The following is a 19,751-nucleotide window of genomic DNA, read 5'->3' as shown; positions in this document are numbered from 1 at the left end:
GCTCTGCTGTCGGGGCAGCAATTGCAAACAAAACAAATTTGCAATAAATTAATTTAATTTCAATTTTTTAAATAGTGTACACATGATTGTGGGGTAGAACTGCATACTCTGGTAAATGTGTATACAAGATTGGTGGTGTGAAGGAGTTAATTAATTATTATTATTACTATGGAAACAATTTAAGCCAAACTTCTGAATACTGCCCCTCATCTTCTTTGACAATTGTATAGTATTGGATTTTCTGCTGCCTTTACTGAAATTATATTTATACAGTTAAAAAAACACTATAGGGTCAGGAACACCATTTGCCCCCCTTGCTCTCCCCTTGCACCCCTAAATATAGTAAAATCTTACTTTTAGTCCAGTCTGCTGCTGCTGGCTCTGTCCCTGATCTGCCTGCTTGGCTGACATCATCGTAAGTGGTTATCTGAGCCAATCAAAATGTTTTCCGATAGGAAAGCATTGGATTGGCTGAGCTTCTTAAGGAGGCATATCAGGGTCAGAGTCAGCACAAGCCAAACACAGCCCTGGTCAATCAGCATCTCTTCATAGAGATGCAATGAATCAATGCATCTCTATGAGGAAAGTTTAGTGTCTCCCTGTAGAGGGTGGAGACACTGAATGTCAGTCACACTGTGCAGCACTGTCCCAGGAAGCACCTCTAGCAGCCATCTGAGGAGTGGCCAGTTGAGGTATCCCTAGGTTGTAATGAAACACTGCCTTTTCACCAGAACAAATACAATAAACTGTAGTTGTTTTGGTGACTGTAGAGTCCCTTTAAGTGTTAACTGTCTGCAACTGAAAGTGCATTTAAAATTGTATGTCACGATAGCCAAATGGAAGAAATTCTCCAAGTGAGCTATGTCTCCAATTTGCACTATTTTGGCCATACTTCAGTGAATAACACTGGATCAACAAAACATACAAGCAATTTATGAGGAGTGGCCAGAGAAGGTATCCCAAGGCTGTAATGTAAACCCTGCAGTGTTTACTGCAAAAAGCCTGAAGGGAATGATTATACTCACCAGAACAATTACAATACGCTGTTGTTATTCTGGTGACTATAGTGTCCCTTTAAAGAGCAAATAGTATAAAATGGTTAAAAAATACAATTGGTTACAGACTTACTATAAAAATACGAACATTACTAAGTCTGTATAGCTTTCTTTGTTTTCCAACTTCAAATACAACAATTATTAGAATGCTTTGATGTACAGTAGGATAATTTAATGTCATGTTACCATAACTGGAGGAGTTTCGGTCTTTGTTTTTGGGTAAAAATTTGGTGCTGCCAATTGTGGGAGAATTCCAATAGACTGAAGGTATTGATGAAAAGATTTGGCAAAATTCTTATTCTTGTCAATATCATAATTCATATTTGTGTCCATTTTAATCGACATACCTCTGAAAAATAAAAAAAATAAAAATTAATATGTTTTTTAAGACTTTTTAAAACAATTCATAGACATTCTACGTTTCAAGCATTGATATGTGCATGCAAGTATGTGTATAGCCAAATGGTTTACAAAATGAATATGTCCATTTCATTCTATATTTAAATCATGTTAACAATAAGCCAATTTTCACTAATGCAAAACAATCATTATCACTTATTAACAGTCATTTCACAGAACCTATTAATGAGTGATAATGGCTGTTCAAATTTACTCAGTATACCCCATGGAGTGAAATCCAGGCTACCAATTCATGGCAAGCTTGATGTTTTTAACTGTAAACTGCTTAAAAGCAAAAAAAACTAAACTGAATTAAATCACTTAAAGGTGCCTTTACTTAAAATTAATGAATTTCTTTTTATACGTCAAACAGAACTTTGCAATCCTTTTGCAGAATTCAGAATTAACTGCTTATCAACTGTTATTTTAGCCTTTCATATATTGATTCAGGACAAAATTGTTTCTTCCTGTCCAGCCTCCTCTCCAGTTTAACTATATATTTTAAAGTTAGATTATGTGATTAGAAAATACAAGGAATAAATAAAATGTTACATGTGACTCAATTTTCTGGCAATGAGAGAGTTATCAGATATGAACATTATAATGCAATCTAATTCCCATTTGCAAAACACATTTTATATGAAACGCTGAAGACATATTACCAATTAAAGTTGAATGAAGAGGGAATAATTACTTACTTTAATAGTTAGATACAATTAAAATTATATAACAACAAATCTTGCACATCTATCCATATTATTCCTTACGGGCACAATTTTAATTTTATTTTTTTTGTATGTTTTTCTGTTTGTATGTTTTGCTTTGGGTTGTCTTTTTTTCCGCTTCTGTTGAACACTTAGAACTTACTTTATAGATATATCTGTCGGTGGCACTAAATAAATTCAAGCACATTTCTTATGATCAATGTATTATCAAATACATTAAACCATTAAATTAACTTTTTTATATATATTTTATTATATTGTAAAGTATAAATTTAATTTGGAATCAAATTACCATTTGGTACCATATCAGCTGTACTCAAATAATTGGCATAGCCGGCAGGTGCAAGGGATTGTGAGACCAAAGTTCCCAAAATGGTAATTATCATTTTTGTTTATTATTTTTTTCCTTTGTGCACTATAAGACTTTGCTGTTGCACTTTGGATTAGTTCCTGGAAAAAAAATATGTAAGCTGAAAGAACAATACTTAAAACTCATTTTTATATAAATAAATGATTAGGGGCCCTATAGGAATATTTAATCAAGATTATTAACAAAATGAAGATGTGTAGCACACTGCACTAAATAATACGGCCTTATCAAAAGAGTACTGGTTTATATAAAACAGAAACCATTGGTTATAATGCACATGCCATAGAGATCATCTATATCAAGGATAGGCAACCATTGGCACTCCAGATGTTGTAGACAACCTTTACCATAACGCTCTTACAGTCGTAATTCTGGCAAAGCATCAGGGGAGATGTAATCCACAGCATCCGGAGTGACACAGGTTACCTACTCCTGTCTATACAGCAATGCAGAATGGCAAGGTTGTTTTAGAGAAGTGGAGGGGCTGCTTTGACCGAGATCAGGGCCGCCATCAGGGCATGACAACCGCAACGGTTGTCATGGGCCCGGCGGTCCTGGGGGGCCCGGACTGCTCAGGTCGTCCGGGCCCCACATTCAGTGGGAACATACCGGGTCGCAGGGGGCCCTGCGACCCCGGTATGTTCCCACTGGGCCAGCCTCTTCTCCTGGGGGGCCCAGCAGCCGGTCACCTCAGGGCCCCCCAGAGGCTGGCCCTGCTGACACCCGGCGCGCGCGCGAGGGAGCACTCTCCTCTGAGTGCTTCCTCTTCAGCTCCCTCGCGCACCGTACTGATGCCGGAGCCGGAAAATGACGTCATCTTCCGGCTCCGGCATCAGTACGCGGCGCGCGAGGGAGCTGAAGAGGAAGCACTCAGAGGAGAGTGCTCCCTCGCGCGCTCGCCGGCGCCGGGTGTCAGGAAATTTGAGTGGGTGGGGGTGTGGGGGTGTGGGGGTGGGAATTTGAATGAGTGGGGGGGAAAGGGAAGGCAGGAAATTTGAGGGAGGGGGGAGGGAGGAAATATGAATGAGTGGGGGGGAGAGGGAGGGGGGAGGGAGGAAATATGAATGAGTGGGGGGGGGAGTGAAGGGAGGAAATTTGAGGGAGTGGGGGGGGGGAGGGAAGGGAGGAAATTTGAGGGAGTGGGGGGGAGAGGGAGGAAATTTGAATGAGTGGGGGGAGAGGGAGGGAAGGGAGGAAATTTGGAGGAGTGGGGGGGGGAGGGAGGAAATTTGGGGGGGAGAGGAAGGGAGGACATTTGATGGGGGGAGAGGAAGGAAATTTGGGGGGGGGAGAGGAAGGTAGGACATTTTGGGGGGGGGAGAGGAAGGAAATTTGGGGGGGAGAGGAAGGAAATTTGAGGGAGGGGAGGGAGAGGTAGGAATTTGAGGGGGAGAGGAAGGGCGGAAATTTGTGGGAGGGGGGAGAGGAATGGAGGAAATTTGAGGGAGGGGGGAGAGGAAGATAGGAAATTTGAGGGAGGAAATTTGAGGGGGGAGGAAGGAAATTTGAGGGAGGAAATTTGAGGGGGGAGGAAGGAAATTTGAGGGGGGAGGGAGGAAGGAAATTTGAAGGGGGGAGAAGGAAGGAAATTAGAGGGGGAGAAGGCAATGAGAGGGGGGGAGAAGGCAATGAGAGGGAGGGGGAGAAGAAGGAAATGAGAGGGAGGGGGAGAAGAAGGAAATGAGAGGGAGGGGGAGAAGAAGGAAATGAGAGGGAGGGGGAGAAGAAGGAAATGAGAGGGAGGGGGAGAAGAAGGAAATGAGAGGGAGGGGGAGAAGAAGGAAATGAGAGGGAGGGGGAGAAGAAGGAAATGAGGGAGGGGGAGAAGAAGGAAATGAGGGAGGGGAGAAGAAGGAAATGAGGGAGGGGGAGAAGGAAATGAGAGGGAGGGGGAGAAGAAGGAAATGAGAGGGAGGGGGAGAAGAAGGAAATGAGAGGGAGGGGGAGAAGAAGGAAATGAGAGGGAGGGGGAGAAGAAGGAAATGTGAGGGAGGGGAAGAAGAAGGAAATGAGAGGGAGGGGGGAGAAGAAGGAAATGAGAGGGAGGGGGGAGAAGAAGGAAATGAGAGGGAGGCGGGAGAAGAAGGAAATGAGAGGGAGGGGGAGAAGAAGGAAATGAGAGGGAGGGGGAGAAGAAGGAAATGTGAGGGAGGGGGAGAAGAAGGAAATGAGAGGGAGGGGGGAGAAGAAGGAAATGAGAGGGAGGGAGGAGAAGAAGGAAATGAGAGGGAGGCGGGAGAAGAAGGAAATGAGAGGGAGGGGGGAGAAGAAGGAAATTGACGGGGGTAGGGGGAGAGATTGACATCCATCACACACACACAATGCACCCCTTGCACACAGAAAAACATAATGCATTACACACAGACACACATACACAAGCAATGCATCCCTTACACACAGCAACACACAATGCACCCCTTCCACACACTCAGTGCATCCCATACATACACAAACTCACCTTGCAGCCCTTACACATACAAACACAGATTCACACAATGCATTCCTTACACACATCAGGACATCCCCCCCCCCCCCACACACACACACCCCTGTGAGCAAACTCATTGGTGGAACATGAAGGTGGACCCTGTGTAAAGGGCCCTCAAAAAATGGAGCTGCTTCTCGTTCTCCCAGAACATTGATTTTTGTGACCACAGTTACAAACCGCCTCCAGAGAGCCTGTTCTACACCAGACCAGTGGAGCCAGACGGCAGCTGAAGCCCATCATCATCCTCATCTGGTTGTAAGTAGGCAATCTAGTATATTATTCGTGGCACTAATCTTTAATTTACCTCACATTAAAGGAACACTATAGTCCCCAGAACCACTGCAGCTTAATGTAGTGGTTCTGGTGTCTATAGCCTGTCCCTGCAGGCCTTTTATTGTAAACACGGCGGCACTGCAGCACTGTGTTAGTTAACATGGCAGATCATATGGGTGGGGCACTGTGATGTCACATGGGGGGGCGGCAAACTTTACTTTTGCCTAGGGCGGCAAAAATCCTTGCACCGGCCCTGCAGACACTGCATCCCTGTGGGCGGACTCGGGGGGGGAGGGGGGGGGGTACTCGGGTGCAGGCGCCGGGGGGCCCAGACCTTGAGCTGTGTCAGGGGCCCCAAAATTTCTGATGGCAGCCCTGACCGAGATACTAAAGAAATTAATTTCAAATTTAGGGTCAAGGTAACCGAACTGGAATCATTCTCTGAACCAGCTATGCTTTCAGTTCGACTACTTTGGAGCTGAATTTTAAATTCACTTTAAATTCTCCACAATTCTCATAAATAACCCTGTTAGTGTTGTGTTAGTTAACTTGAGATATAGTATACAATATGAGCATGATATAAACTTGAACTTTTTTTAAAAAAAAATTCACATGTGACAAATAATAATGCACACTAATTCATATGAAGGAAGAGTGCTTTGCTCCCGAGAGCTTGCAATCTAAAGTGTATGATGAGCAGTGTTTCAACCATAAGATATTCTTGTATAGTTATATGTTGAAGGCGTTGTAGAAATAACCTTGTATTTGCATTAGACTAGCATTGATGTTGAAGTGTTCGTGCTGTTATTATGAGCTAGGTGAAAGTATTCATAGGATAATATATTTTTCATGGACTATTCATGCCCATGAAAGCTTGGGAAATAATCTGCTAAAACGTCAAAGTAAATTCCAGGAAAATGAGGCATCATACGTAAAGCTGGAGCAGTGGATTGGAATTAGAGAAGAGGACAAGCGTAGACGCAGGGAACATTTTGGAAACAAACTTCAAGAAATTTTGGAGAATTAATATCCAGGGCTTCATATCTTAGATTCGGGATTTTAAACCTAAAAAGAATAGGGAACTATATAAATGGCTGATGCATGATTAACCCCTGAAGGACACATGACGGAATTATTCCGTCATGATTCCCTTTTATTCCAGAAGTTCTGTCCTTAAGGGATTAAAGGACAGTGGGTTTACTATTCGTGTATTTTTTTTTGCATTATAAGTCAACAATAAAACCAAGTTATATTCGGCACGGGGCTCTGGTACAACACACTAATGTTGATCTCAGAGCTCAAAGGTCATCAATAAATGCACACACATAGAAACAATTATTATGATTGCATATATAGAAACATGAGATATGCATTCCATGTGTTATTTTATTTATCTAAAAAAAGGCAATACCCAAATTATTCTTAAAACAGATATAGGTGCACGCAAGGTACCCCTAAATTATCAGACTGTGTTTCTCTCCAACACATAAAGACACACCAGGCAGTAAGCGATTTTTCCATTATTTTTTTCATTACATAGATATGCAACTAAATAAATAAATAAGTAAATGAAAAAGGCACTCTTTTTTTCAAGGAGCACACCAAGGTTAAATCTAAAAGTGCTAATGTGTAACATTAGAGTGTTCCTTTAGTGCTTTCGAATATAGATAGCACCCTTACAATTTAAATAAAATCTAAATAAAACAGCCTTAACTTATGAGTAATTCTCTCAAAAGCTTCTCAATCTTCTACAAAAGGGGCTCCCAACCCAATACTCAAGTAGCCCCTCTACGAGTTTAGGATTTAGGGATTACCTTCTTTTGTCTTAATCAATCTTTCTTTCTTTCCCTTAGACACAACAGGGTAATCCCTAAATCCTGGACTGTTGGGGGGTACTTGAGGACTTGGTTCTAAACCACTGTTCTACAAGATCTTTGATGATCTTGGACCAATATGATGCTTTGAAAGAGAAGCATTGGGGGCGTATGGCACGGCGATCAACACACTTCACAAATCCTATGCTTTACACAGCGAAGCACTGAATATAATATTTCTCTATAAGAAGTATAAGCTTTGGATGGATTCAGGTTAATCATGCTGAATGTTCTCTACACAGAAAAATAGGAATTGGGGGCACACCCAGAACATGCATACACAAGCAGTGGTGTTGCCTTAAAGACCAAAACATATACAAAATACAGGAAAAGGAACAGCACTCAAACAAGCAAAAACAGAGCTTTACATTTAACAAGGCTGCTTAAAATAACCTATCTTAGCAAATAAATATGGGGATTCCATTCCAGATTCCGAGTGAGCTGAGCATCCCACCAATCCACTATGGGTGCCCCTTTGGAGGGGTCCACAGGAAAGCTTAAATTGAGGAGTCTCTTGAAGCAATTTATACTGCAAGTAAGTATTGCAAGTTAGCATGTAAATCTCCCACGTTAAAATTAGTGTAGGACCCACTGATATTGGGGTACTGTGACATAGTGGTGGGCTTAACACAATATGGCCATATGGTGGAACTGAATCCCCATATTTATTTGCTAAGTAGCCTTGTTAAATGTAAAGCTGTATTTCTGCACTATTCCTTTAACTGTTTGCTGAATGTTCTCTGACAAATGTTAAGATCTATTTTTTTGTTGTTGAAATGGCAATAATTTTACAATGTCAAAGAGAATTGACCACATCTATCCTCCAAAACCACTACATAAGTATGGAATAATTTTGGCATTTGGAGTGTCCCTGCTGCAGATAACAGCCTCCTCCCAGACCATGAAAAGACTCCACTAATCAGAAGCCTCTCATTCCATATGGTCTGATCTTACTCCATGAACTCCAGCCCAGCAGTACTATACCTGCATACCTCAGAGCTGGGCCTTAGGCTCTGAAAAAAGTGAGCTCAATTCCTACCTTTATATTTTATCAATTTTATATTGGTTATTTTACACATTGGCGGCCCTGCTCATCTTTCTCTCAAGGAAGATATTGTTCTTTGACGGAGAGGTGTGATGCTGCCCTAAGAGCATACATTTTAGATTTTTACAGAACCAATTAATACTACATGTGAGTGATTTAACTACTTAGGGGTTAATACTCTGCAATTGCAATAACTATCTGCACTAAAGATTGTGTCTTTTTCTTTTTTTATGTACTAGATACATCCTCTGATATATCTGTTTATATACGTGGGGTAAGTTACCTCCATATGTTATGGCACTTTAGTGCTCCACTGCTGGTATATGTTTTTTTCTTATACCACCAGAAGGTATATGTTTGTTGAGGTGTGTGGCAAAGAGGGTATCCCACACTTTTGTGTAGAGCTGCTATTTTTATTCATTTATTTTTATCACGTAAAGTACTTTTTGAGTATACACCCCCTCCTTGTATAGGAGGTTATTTGTTAGTTTTTTGTCCAGCCCAGCAGTAGTTTGTGGGATATGTAATTCAGCCACTGATAGCAGTTTCATTTATAAAATATGATTAGCACAACTGCTGAATATAGTTACCGTGACTGCTATCACTTGATTGACAGCTCTGTTCATAGATATGTTAATGGGGCTCTGTATAACATCTGGCTCTTTCCAAGGGCCAGAGAATGGAGGTAGAGACTTGCCCAATGTGTGCACACCATTTGAAATGACATATTTGGATGAAAAAGTAAGAAATGGAAATTCTTCCTTTGAAGTCAGATGGAGAAGTGTCAGTCTAACAGCCACAGCACTTTCTGCAAATAACTGCAGTTATAATCAACAGTGTGCAAGAAGACAGGGACATGGAGATGCATATAATCCACACATGGATACACTTCTGATGCATTTCATCTGACAGCTGGCCTCAGACATTGTTGAACACTGAGATACTTACATCTAAACAAGCCTTTAGATAGACAATACATAGTGCAGGTTTTTAGCAGAATTTTATATTCCAGTGTATTTTTTTTAATATATTCCCATCTACCATCAAGAACAATGTAACTGTATCTCCTAAATTGGATCCACTGAAAAGTTAGCCATCCTAATATTAACAATCTCAGGTAGACGTAGCCAACTCTTAACTGTATGAAAAAGCCTTAAAGCTAAGCCCATGGTTTATAAAGGACACACAGATGGAAAATACCTTGATGTTTCGGAACCATCAGAAGGCACAGGTTTTGGTTGTCTGTTGTAGATTTTACGAATGTTTAGTAACTCATTAGCAATGATTCGTTGGGTGTAATCATCTTTCCAAGTTAAGCCTGATCAAAACAATGACAGAAAATACCAATTAATAACAAAATACAATACTTATAGTATAGAATAAACCTACATCTTCAGTTGGCAAAAACCCAAGAAGAGTTTTGCTTTAATGATTTAATATCTCGGCAAGAAACAAATCTATTAAAACACATTCTTCACATTTGCCATATATCTATTATGTTTATTTCAGAAGCTGGATACAATTAAATTAACATCACAAATGCCCATTTCTCCAAAATAAGATATAAAATATCCCTAAATATCCCTGAATTCAGCTTTTCATTTTTTCATCCTTCCAAGGTCAATATAATGATTAATATAATAACAACGTTATAACAACGTTTAGACCCAAAGACACAGAAACAAGTGGTATGCTAAATGCTGTATGCTGTTTCCTGGTTAAATACTTTAATATCATTGCTATAGTTATTATTCTAGTACATAACTCATTCCTCTAGTTGGCTCCCCTTAGTTTACCTTATATGATTCCTTCCAAATAATCTTCTCTCCAGTTCTGTACATATTTCATCCCAATCCTTACCTCACCTAGCCATAACCCAATCAGTTTTGCTGATAAAAATATATACCAGGAGTCAGTGAAATTTGTCTTGCTCTGTAATATGTCTATGTAACCTTGTTATCTTTGTACGGTCAATGATTTACCATAATTGTTCTTAAGTCAGACACGATTTATCCTCTAAGTATTATACCTAAGTATATTGAAACTCGATGAGTTATCAAAATGTTATTTTCACTCATGGTGTTATTTGTTAATCTATGTAAAGTGCTCAGGACAAGGGCACTATGTAAGAATTGTTAAATAACAAAATAAATATTTTGAAATGTTAAATGCGAAAGGCCATATTTTTTTTTTTTATAAATTCTTTATTTTCAGTGTTTTGAGTCTTTCGACCGTATGTGAGGGATACAGAATGTAAAAGAGGGGTGGGGTACAAATGCGAACCATTCAATACAGTGAGTTAAACATTATTTCTTCAGAAATTAGGTCACATAGGTTGGAATAGCATTACTTTAAGTGTTAATTGTTGCGGTCAGTCGTCATTCCCGTTCCCAAAGATATGGGTCGGTAGGTGTTCTAAGTAGAGGAGTTTCAGTTTTGACAGCATTATGTGGTCTTGTGGTGTGTATTTCCAGAGGGGTACTGAGATGGGGTGGGTTTGTGGAGGGGGGGAGGGGTGAAGTACATCTCTGTAATTCAAATGAGATCTTTTTGTTCTCCCAGAAACTAGGCTTGTGCGATGCTGTTAGGAGTTAGGCCATGTCGGGTGGGGTGTGGGTCGCACGTGCTAGTGTGCGCCAGTGGTGGTCTGTGGTCAAGGGGTGTATTTTGGAAGGTGTGGGCCTGATGGTTAGGACCGGGGGAAGGGGGTATGGGGGTGTTGGTTCCTTGTGGGGTCCCTGTGTTGGGTGGGTGAAGCTGTCGGGGTCGTGTTGTTGTCTTTGTTGTGTGATCAAATACGATTGCGAGGGTAGAAGACTGAGGTGTACTCCAGGTCATTGTATCTACTCCCCGGGTAGGTTCAGTGTCATGGGCTTATCCTAGCTGAATGATTCGGGGTCGAGGGGTAGTCCGTGTTAGGGTGGCAAATTGGGTGGAAACCTCTGGGGAGTGGTCGGAAGTGATCTGGTGGGTGTGTACGGGGTGGTGAGAGGTTTGGGGATTAGGGTAGGACCGGGCAGTGGTTTTCGGAGCAGGTAGTGGGGGAGGGGTGCGGGGGTGGCTGGCCTCTATGGGTAGGGATGAGTCAGCCTATATATGACCCAGGGGTCCCAAACTTTGTTGTGGTGGTGGGTTGTGTCATGGAGTAAGGCTGAGAGCTTGTCCATTTCCCTGGCTTCCTCTATTTTTTTGAGTGCAGTATCTAGGGTGGGTATGTTTTTGTTGCCCCATTGCTCAGCTATAGTGCGCCTTGTGGCCAGAGCTATTTTGGCGAGCAATTTGTTCTGTGACCTAAATAGGGGGGCGTGGGGTTTAGATAATAACCAGATCCATGGGTCAAGAGGGATCTTTGTATATAGGAGGGCTGATGCCAGGTCCGCCACCTCTGACCAAATTTGCGCTATGTGTGGGCAGTGCCACCAGGCGTGTATATAGGTACCTTGTGCCCCACATGCTTTCCAACATTCGTCTGTGGTCGAGCATTTCATTTGCTTCATCCGCAGGGGCATCAGGTACCATCGGAGAAGTGTTTTGTAGGCCTGTTCCCTATGGTTGACGCAAACGGTAAGGGATGCCGTCGCTTCCCAGATATCGGGCCAGTCCGAAGGGTCGTTGGGGGGGCCGATGTCTCTTTCCCACATTTTGGTGTAAGCTAGTGCATCTGTTGGGGATGAGGAGTTAAGTTGGGCATAAATAGAGGAGATTTGCCCTTTGCGTACCGGGGTGCATATGCATTCTCGTTCGAATTGGGTCAGGGTAGCGGTTGCCGTGGCGGAGTGTTGGGGGTTCTGTAGGAAGCTACGGATCTGGAGAAATCTGAAGTGGTCTGAGGTGTTTAGCGGTGTGTTTCTGGGTAAATCCGGGAAGTGGAGCATTTGATTGGATCGAAAGAAGTGGAAGAAGCGGTAGAGTTCGTTGTCCTCAAAATGTGCGAAATCTCGAGGGGCCATTCCTGGAGGGAACTGTTTGTTTCTTAAGAGTTGGGTCAAGGGAGAAGGGGAGTTGACAAGGTGGGAGTGCAGTATGATTTTGTCCCATATCTGGAATGAGGTGCGTAGGGCTGGGGATGTATGTGGAGTGTCGGGTCTGGAGTGTTTTATCTAGGTTCAATTTATATCCTGAAAGTACCGCGTATTCTTTCAAGAGTGTCAGTAGGGGAGGGATGGATTGGGTTGGGTTCGCGAGTGTGAGGAGGATATCGTCGGCATAAGCCGCTATCTTATATTCGGTGTGTCTCACCTTGAGACCAGTGATTTGCGGGGTGTCTCGTATCTTTTGTAGAAGGGGTTCTAAGGAGAGGGCGAAGAGGAGCGGAGAGAGAGGGCAGCCCTGCCTGGTGCCATTATGCATTTTAATTGAGGTAGGTCTGGAATTGGGTATAAGAAGGGTGGCCGTAGGATTATTGTAAAGGGATTTGAGGGCCGCAATGATGGGGTCGGGGATTCTGAATTTCCTGAGGGTGGCAAAGAGGAAGGGCCAGAAGAGGCGATCAAAAGCCTTCTCGGCATCCATGGAAAGAAGGAGGGTCGGGGTCCTTTTGTGCGTTGCCACCCAAATGAGGTCCAGAATGCGCCTGGTGTTATCACTGGCCTGTCTTGAGGGGATGAAACCCACTTGGTCAGGATGGATTAATTTAGGTAGGGAGTATTGAATGCGGTTTGCTAAGAGTTTGGTAAAGATTTTGATATCTACATTAAGGAGGGATATTGGTCTGTAGTGGCCTGGGTCAGAGAGTGATTTGTTCGGTTTCAGGATTAGGGTGATGTTTGATCTCAGCATATCCTCCGGTAGTGCGTCGCCCTGAAGTAGCGAGTTATACAGTGTGGTTAGGTGGGGTAGGAGGGCGTCCGGGAATGATTTGTAATATTGGCCAGTGAATCCATCTGGACCTGGGCATTTGTGAGGTTTAAGTGATTTAATAACTAGCGCAATTTCTTCCTCCGTGACGGGCATAGCGAGTCGTTCTCTCGTGTCGTCTGAGAGCGCTGGGAGAGGGATGCGCCCGAGATAAGATTCTATGGCTTGAGGGTCAATTGGGTGGTCATGTCCCGATTGTGATTTGTGGTCGTAAAGGTTTGTGAAGTACTCGGCAAAGACGGAGGCAATTTGGTCTGGGGTGGTGTATGTGGTACCTCCGGGGGAGTTAATGTGGGAAAGGCCATATTTTTAATGGTAAAATCTCGACGTTTCCTCTTATGATACATTAAACCTTTCTTAACAAGTGGTTAGGCAATTTCTATGTTATCATGTCAGTCCTTGCACATCATCTGCCATGCAGGGGTTAATAAAACTTTTTCCTTAAAATATGTTCGTAACACTAAACCTGCTAAAGGAATTTCACAGAAGAGCCTGGATGACAATTACCTACCTCTCCACTCAATCTCAGAACAACTTCTTTGTGTCATTATTAATTCTCACTTATTTCTAAAAAAAATTGTACTAGATTGTAGGAGGAAAAAAATACAGAATACTCCTCCGTTGATTTACTTATTACAAAAACACACAACTAACTGCCTTTTGCTTAATGTTTTTATGTTCAAACATATTATATGAATTCATTTTTTTTAATTTTTTTTAATTTTTTTTAATTTTTTTTATTTTTTACATTTGTTACTTTGTTTGTTGCTTCCTCATTCAGCCTAAATAAAAATGTATTTAAAAAAAACAAAACAAAACAAAAAAACACACAACTGTATATTTTCGGCTTTCAGATCGATTAGCAGAATTATATCTCTGCTTAAATACCACTTGAGATAGTGTGTTGACATTTTATGTTTCGTATGGTTTTGATTACTGCATTGATAGTAGGAAGACCTCTTCTGGTCTCTGAGTTTCAATATTTATTGGTACATCTAACAACTAACAGTAAGTTGTGATCAAATTGATATTCTACATTGGTAAAATCAGGAATACAATTTATATCACAGGTATGATATAGATGTGATAAAAACAAAAACATTGACAAGATATATTAGAGGTATTTGTCATGACTTTAAGCAGTGTCTGTATGTAGGGAGAATGTCCATATTGAAAACTACTACAGCTGTGTGAGCAGTTTTCTCTGATCACAAAATCCCTCCACCTCTCTCCCTGGATGGTATGATGTGGCCATGTCAGTTGACCAACAAAAGTTTCTATAGAATGTGGGGAAAGAGGACTGCCATTTTCGATTCCTCTGTAGAGATGCAGAGTAGGGTCCTAGAAAGGAAATTCATTTATTTGCAGTTTGAAAAACAGCGCTGGAGCAAAATGGAAGGAAAATGAGCTTCATGCAATAAATATAGTATTATGTTGCTTTTGTATACAAAATTAAATCTTAATTATGCACCTTATCAGGGGAAGATTTTAATACACATTCATCAGAGTCCTGACTTATTAGCAGCTGAACCATATTTCTACAGCACTCATTGCATTAGATCTTACAACGCCATCTCTAAGGCTATACCCCATATATTATGCAAATTGGCATATTCATCTGGCAGTCATACAATAATTTTGTGTAAAGCTAATGTTTAAAGTATCATTTGTTTGCATCCATGCCTTGATGTGCCTGCTGTGTTTGTAATTTTGTTGCACAACATGGTTATCAAGAAATTACCAGAGCCATTTACTTGCGGTTTATCTACATTCTGAAATAGTTATGTTTGTCTTAGTATTGTAACCTGCCATAATGTTCAGATATTTGGAAAAGCGCATTAAATATCTGGCAGAAAATCTAAAAGAACATCACATTGATTGTGCCACTGTTTGTTTTGCTCGCCTCCCTAAATACAAATCACGCCATTAAATATTATTTCCCAAATGTAATAAAATTGCATGGAAAGATATCATCGTTCCGACATAATGTATTCGTGTAGAGTAAATATTGCTTATGTGCTCACAAAAACATACCCTATGATAAAATCACCATATTCAAAACTATTACAAAACAGAATTAAAAAACAAAACTGTAAAAGATTTCATGGCTCTAAAAAATGAGTTTTTCATCAATCATGTCATTTGTCTATGTTTCAGAAAACTATGGATTTTTCCAGGAAAAAAGTCCCTGTTTTCAAATGATCAGCTTTATTAAAGGGAGAATTTAAAATGATTTCAAATTGAATTTAAAATTTAAGGCCGCTTTTGCTATGTTGACCTTAAATTTGAAATTCACTTTGATTTCACTCTGAATTCTGTCTTTAGTAAATAACGCTATACGACTTGTTTACATGCTATTACTTGATTTCAAATGTAATCTATATTTTACTTTCCTTGCTAACAATTTTTATATCATTATGGCTCATTCACATACAGTCATTCGACAAAAAGGGATTTGGTTTTAAGGAGCAAAAATAAAGCGGACTAGATTATGACTTTCAGGACATTTTGTTTCTACTGCAGTGGCCCCAAAGGAAACAACTTTCATTCGCTATAAAACATAAACCTAGAACAATCCTGTTGGTCTGAAATTGATCCATATCATTTAACATCCATATACTGTACACCTAGGCCCCAATTTAATTAATTTGAATCGGCATCAGTAATTATTCCAATTCGTTAGAAAAAAAAATATTTATATAAAAAAACACCCTTAGACTTTAATGGTGACTTCTGTAGATAAATTATTTGAAAAGTCTTTCTAACAGAATGCGATAATTTGAAAAACGTATCCAAAAATCTTAAAAAGAAACCATATTTTGAATATGTTTTGATATTTCTAAAGAGACAGTAATTATTATTTATGTTGCATACACAATATTATAATGCATCCTTTTAAACAAGAATTGTTATGAAAGAACTATGATATGTAGAACATGACTTTCAATGCTTTTTTCAACATCATTTATAAATATGTTAAATAAAAGGGGTGAACGAACGCTAAAGGGACAACACTTGCCACCTCTGACCAGCTTGAAAATGTACCATCAATGACAACTCTCTGTACTCTATTTTTTGGCCACTGTTCTACCCAAGAACAAGAATTATCATCTGAAACATTTGAGATGCACTCAAAAAATATTTGCCATGTCTATTTCAAACTTGTAGTAGTTTATGGAGATCCTTAAACAATTAACAGTACTCAGTAGAAATATACCAGGCAATTGTCTCAGATCCTCTAGTGGGAACATAAAAGGGGTAAACAATTGATTGAAAGTAAACAAAAGTGAAAATCCTGAACTCTATAACAAGAACTTAAAGAACACTATAGGGTCAGGAACACAGACATGTATCCCTGACCCTATACTGTTAAATATACCCTCCCTTACCCTCCCTAAATATAGTATAATCTTACATTTTCTCCAGTCTGCTGTTGCTGGCACTGAGCCTGGTCGGCTTGCTTGGCTAACATCATCTGAAGTGGTGTTTAGACCAATCACAATGTTTTCACATTGAAAAGCATTGGATTGGCTGAGCTTATCAAGAAGGCAGATCAGGGGCAGAGCCAGCACAAGTCAAACACAGCCCTGGCCAATCAGCATCTCCTCAAAGTGATTAATTGAATCAATGCATCTCTATGAAGAAAGTTCAGTGTCTCCGTGCAGAGGGTGGAGACACTGAATGGCACTAACACTGAGCAGCAATGCCCCAGGAAGCACCTCTAGCAGCCATCTGAGGAGTAACTTGTGCATTTTCTCTGAAAAGAAACATTAAGAAGCCTGAAGGTAATGAGTCTACTCACCAGAACAAATTCAATAAGCTATAGTTGTTCTGGTGACTGTAGTGTCCCTTTAAAGGATACCTGTCTCCGCCCCCAAACCATTCATGCTTTTTAGAAAGATCATGACATTTCATTTCAACATTGTATGAGCATTTTTTTTGGCAAATGTATAGATTGGGAGGAAATCCTATTTTAAAAATAGGTCTTTCTCCCACTTCTCAGTCAAATCTTCCTCTTGGACTCTCTGCCCGCAATTAAACTGACACTGGGCTGCAGAAAAGACCTCCCACAGATGAAGATCTCCTAAGCATAGCAGAAAGAGTGCACGCACTGTGGTTGCTATGGAATCTCCCCAGCTGATGCTGCTAGCTCTAGCTACAGATAATAGGAGAGCACTGACAATGTCACAACGTTGAGATGCCATCATGTTGCCAATAAAGGCAGAGTGTGTGCTTTAGGGGAGCATCCCTAAGCAGTATAAATCAAAGGATACCAGAGGAAGAGCAGAGGACAGGCCAGTGGTGGAATGTTACATGATAAGTAACACCTACAAAGATCTGAAGATGGCTACACTGAAAAGGAAGTAAGGTGAGCATATCTCTATATTTTTGTTTATTATATACATCATGTATCTTGGTAATATATGATGCATTCAATGTATATGGGGGCGATTTAAATAAGGAAAGTTTTTACATTACAGTTTCACTTAAATACAAAACTCTGGGCATTCATTAGAGCTCAATAGATATCCAAAAACATTTTGGATCACCTATCAGCATTTTTGAACAAGAGTTTTGAAGAAGGCTTCTAAAAATAAATCATCAACAAAAGTATGTGTCAGATCTCCACAGTGGTTTATTAAAACACCTTCCATATGTTGGTAAGATCCCGTATTAAATTAAGAATTCTGTATATAATCATTTATTTTTCCCATCATTAGTGACAATTTCCATTTAAGTCACCAAAGGACCAAAGTACTATGTTTAACCAATGTTATGCCATTTACTAAGGTGTTTTTTTTTTAATTCTCTACCACATACTGTGTTTAATAAAGAAGTTTAGACAAGGTTTTTTGTTTTGACGTGACAGTTGAATATGAAAATCAAGGTTGAATGGAAGCACATGGCAACATCCTGTCTTCTTTTGTCTTTGCCTCCACACCTACTGGCTGTTATGGCTATCGACTCAATTATAGTAATTTGTTTTGCTGGCTGAACAGGATCACAGTGCTTCTGTTGTGAGCAGATTACTTAGTGTGTCACTAACGTGGACCTGTACAGTGGGACACCTAGATAATCTCTAACAATCACTGCTGGAGATTTGTCTAGATTGTGTTTTTCTAACCAGGAATTTCCATACATGTACAATGGGTACCACACACTTTAATGTGCCAATCTGTAAAGAGGATGGTTTGTCAGAGGTGAGCTGGATAATTGTAAAAAGTTTGCGTACAGCTGACTACTGTTATTGTCATCAATGTGTACACAAGCCGTACTAGGCTGCTTTCAACAATCTCCCAACCAAAAAGTATTTAACAATGCCTAATTAATACATTTGTTAAGCGAAACACTTGAGTGTATAATTAAACAATAAAAAAGGCAGCAAATTCCCACAGCCGGCAGCTGCATTATTTCACGTACTAAAAAGGCATCATTTCTCAAAGTAGTCATAAACTCATAAAATTGTAAACATATATCTCCATAAAAGTGTATGAAGAAAAAAAAAAAAAAATCTCGAAAAATAGATTAACCGGCTTCGCATTTCTAAATGAATAGTAACTGTTAAATCATACTGTAGGATAGTTGTAAATTGTAAGTGGAATTATAGGACATTTCTCAAAACTCCTAGACTGTTCCCCACCGGTCCACCAATCAGAGCTTAGCAATGCTTTATGGACCATCAGGGTAGACAGAACCTGGACAGCTATCCTATCTACAACTTACTTCACCAGTTGTAGAGAATGTAGTTACATAGTTTCTATTAAATCAGCATCTTAACCCCTTAAGAACCACAGCCATTTAACAAACAGAAGTCTATTAAAAGACCCTCTTAAATTTGTTTTTAAAAATCCTTATGCAGTATTTAATCTTCTTACTTTGTATTTGAAGTTCTATGCAGCACTGCAATGGTTAAATTAGTGAAACACTCCATTTCAAAACAGGATCTTTAAAGCATGCTTTGTGGAATCATTCACTGGTCCTTAACAGGGGTAAGAAAACAAAATTATATATCAAGACAGGAAATCTACTATGATAAAAAAACAATACAAATTAAAAAAGGAATATACCCATAGTCATCATTTATTGCCCCTTTTTATCCTGTGTAACGCATACTCTCTTTCGTTAAATTCAGTCCTGCTTAGCAATGTTTAGTCGCTACCTGACAATTCTTAGGACAAAGTGTTATGAGATCTTATTTGTATCATTCCACAGTGAGGTAAAGGTTGCACAACCATAAGCCATGAATAGCCATGTAACAAAACAAAACAGTTTGGGGTCCAGGGGTCCTTAAACAAGTAACTGGTATGTTTACTGTATAGCATTCTCGACATCAGTAAACAGTCAATGTTTCAATAAATAGCAGTAAGACTGCAAGACAGGGGGTTAGTTTCAAAGAGTTTCACATATGTCAATCTTTAAATCTATTAATTGGTTCAGTTTACATAAACCGATTTTCAAAGTTCTCTTATCTCAAAAAGGTAAACTAGAGAGGCATTTTTAAGGTATTTGAGTAGTTTGAATAAGCGTACACAAGGGGTGTGCTAGGGTCTGTATGAGCATATCTTCTGCCAAGGTTTAGTTAGTTTTTTATGACTATTTCTGTTTAAATATGGTTATGTAAGTAAAATTTAGTTGGTAATGTTCCAAACTCTTGACTCACCTTC

At 40.0% G+C, this 19,751-nt stretch overlaps 1 protein-coding gene across 1 annotated transcript in view; it reads right to left on the bottom strand.

The window, feature by feature from the left end:
* The window catches only part of PTPRN2 (protein tyrosine phosphatase receptor type N2), an 808,683-nt gene that overhangs the window by 546,436 nt on the left and 242,496 nt on the right, over positions 1 to 19,751 (bottom strand). Inside the window, exons 4-5 of the mRNA XM_063452665.1 lie at positions 9,430 to 9,547; positions 1,242 to 1,404 (exon numbers count right to left, since the gene is read on the bottom strand). Coding sequence (XP_063308735.1) covers positions 1,242 to 1,404; positions 9,430 to 9,547 — 281 coding nt within the window. The remainder of the gene's footprint in view (positions 1 to 1,241; positions 1,405 to 9,429; positions 9,548 to 19,751) is intronic.

The sequence above is a fragment of the Pelobates fuscus genome, chromosome 4, assembly GCF_036172605.1.
Source record: "Pelobates fuscus isolate aPelFus1 chromosome 4, aPelFus1.pri, whole genome shotgun sequence".
NCBI classification, from domain to species: domain Eukaryota; kingdom Metazoa; phylum Chordata; class Amphibia; order Anura; family Pelobatidae; genus Pelobates; species Pelobates fuscus.
Note: the sequence above shows the minus strand (reverse complement) of the source record. Positions and strands in the feature narration are given on the sequence as shown.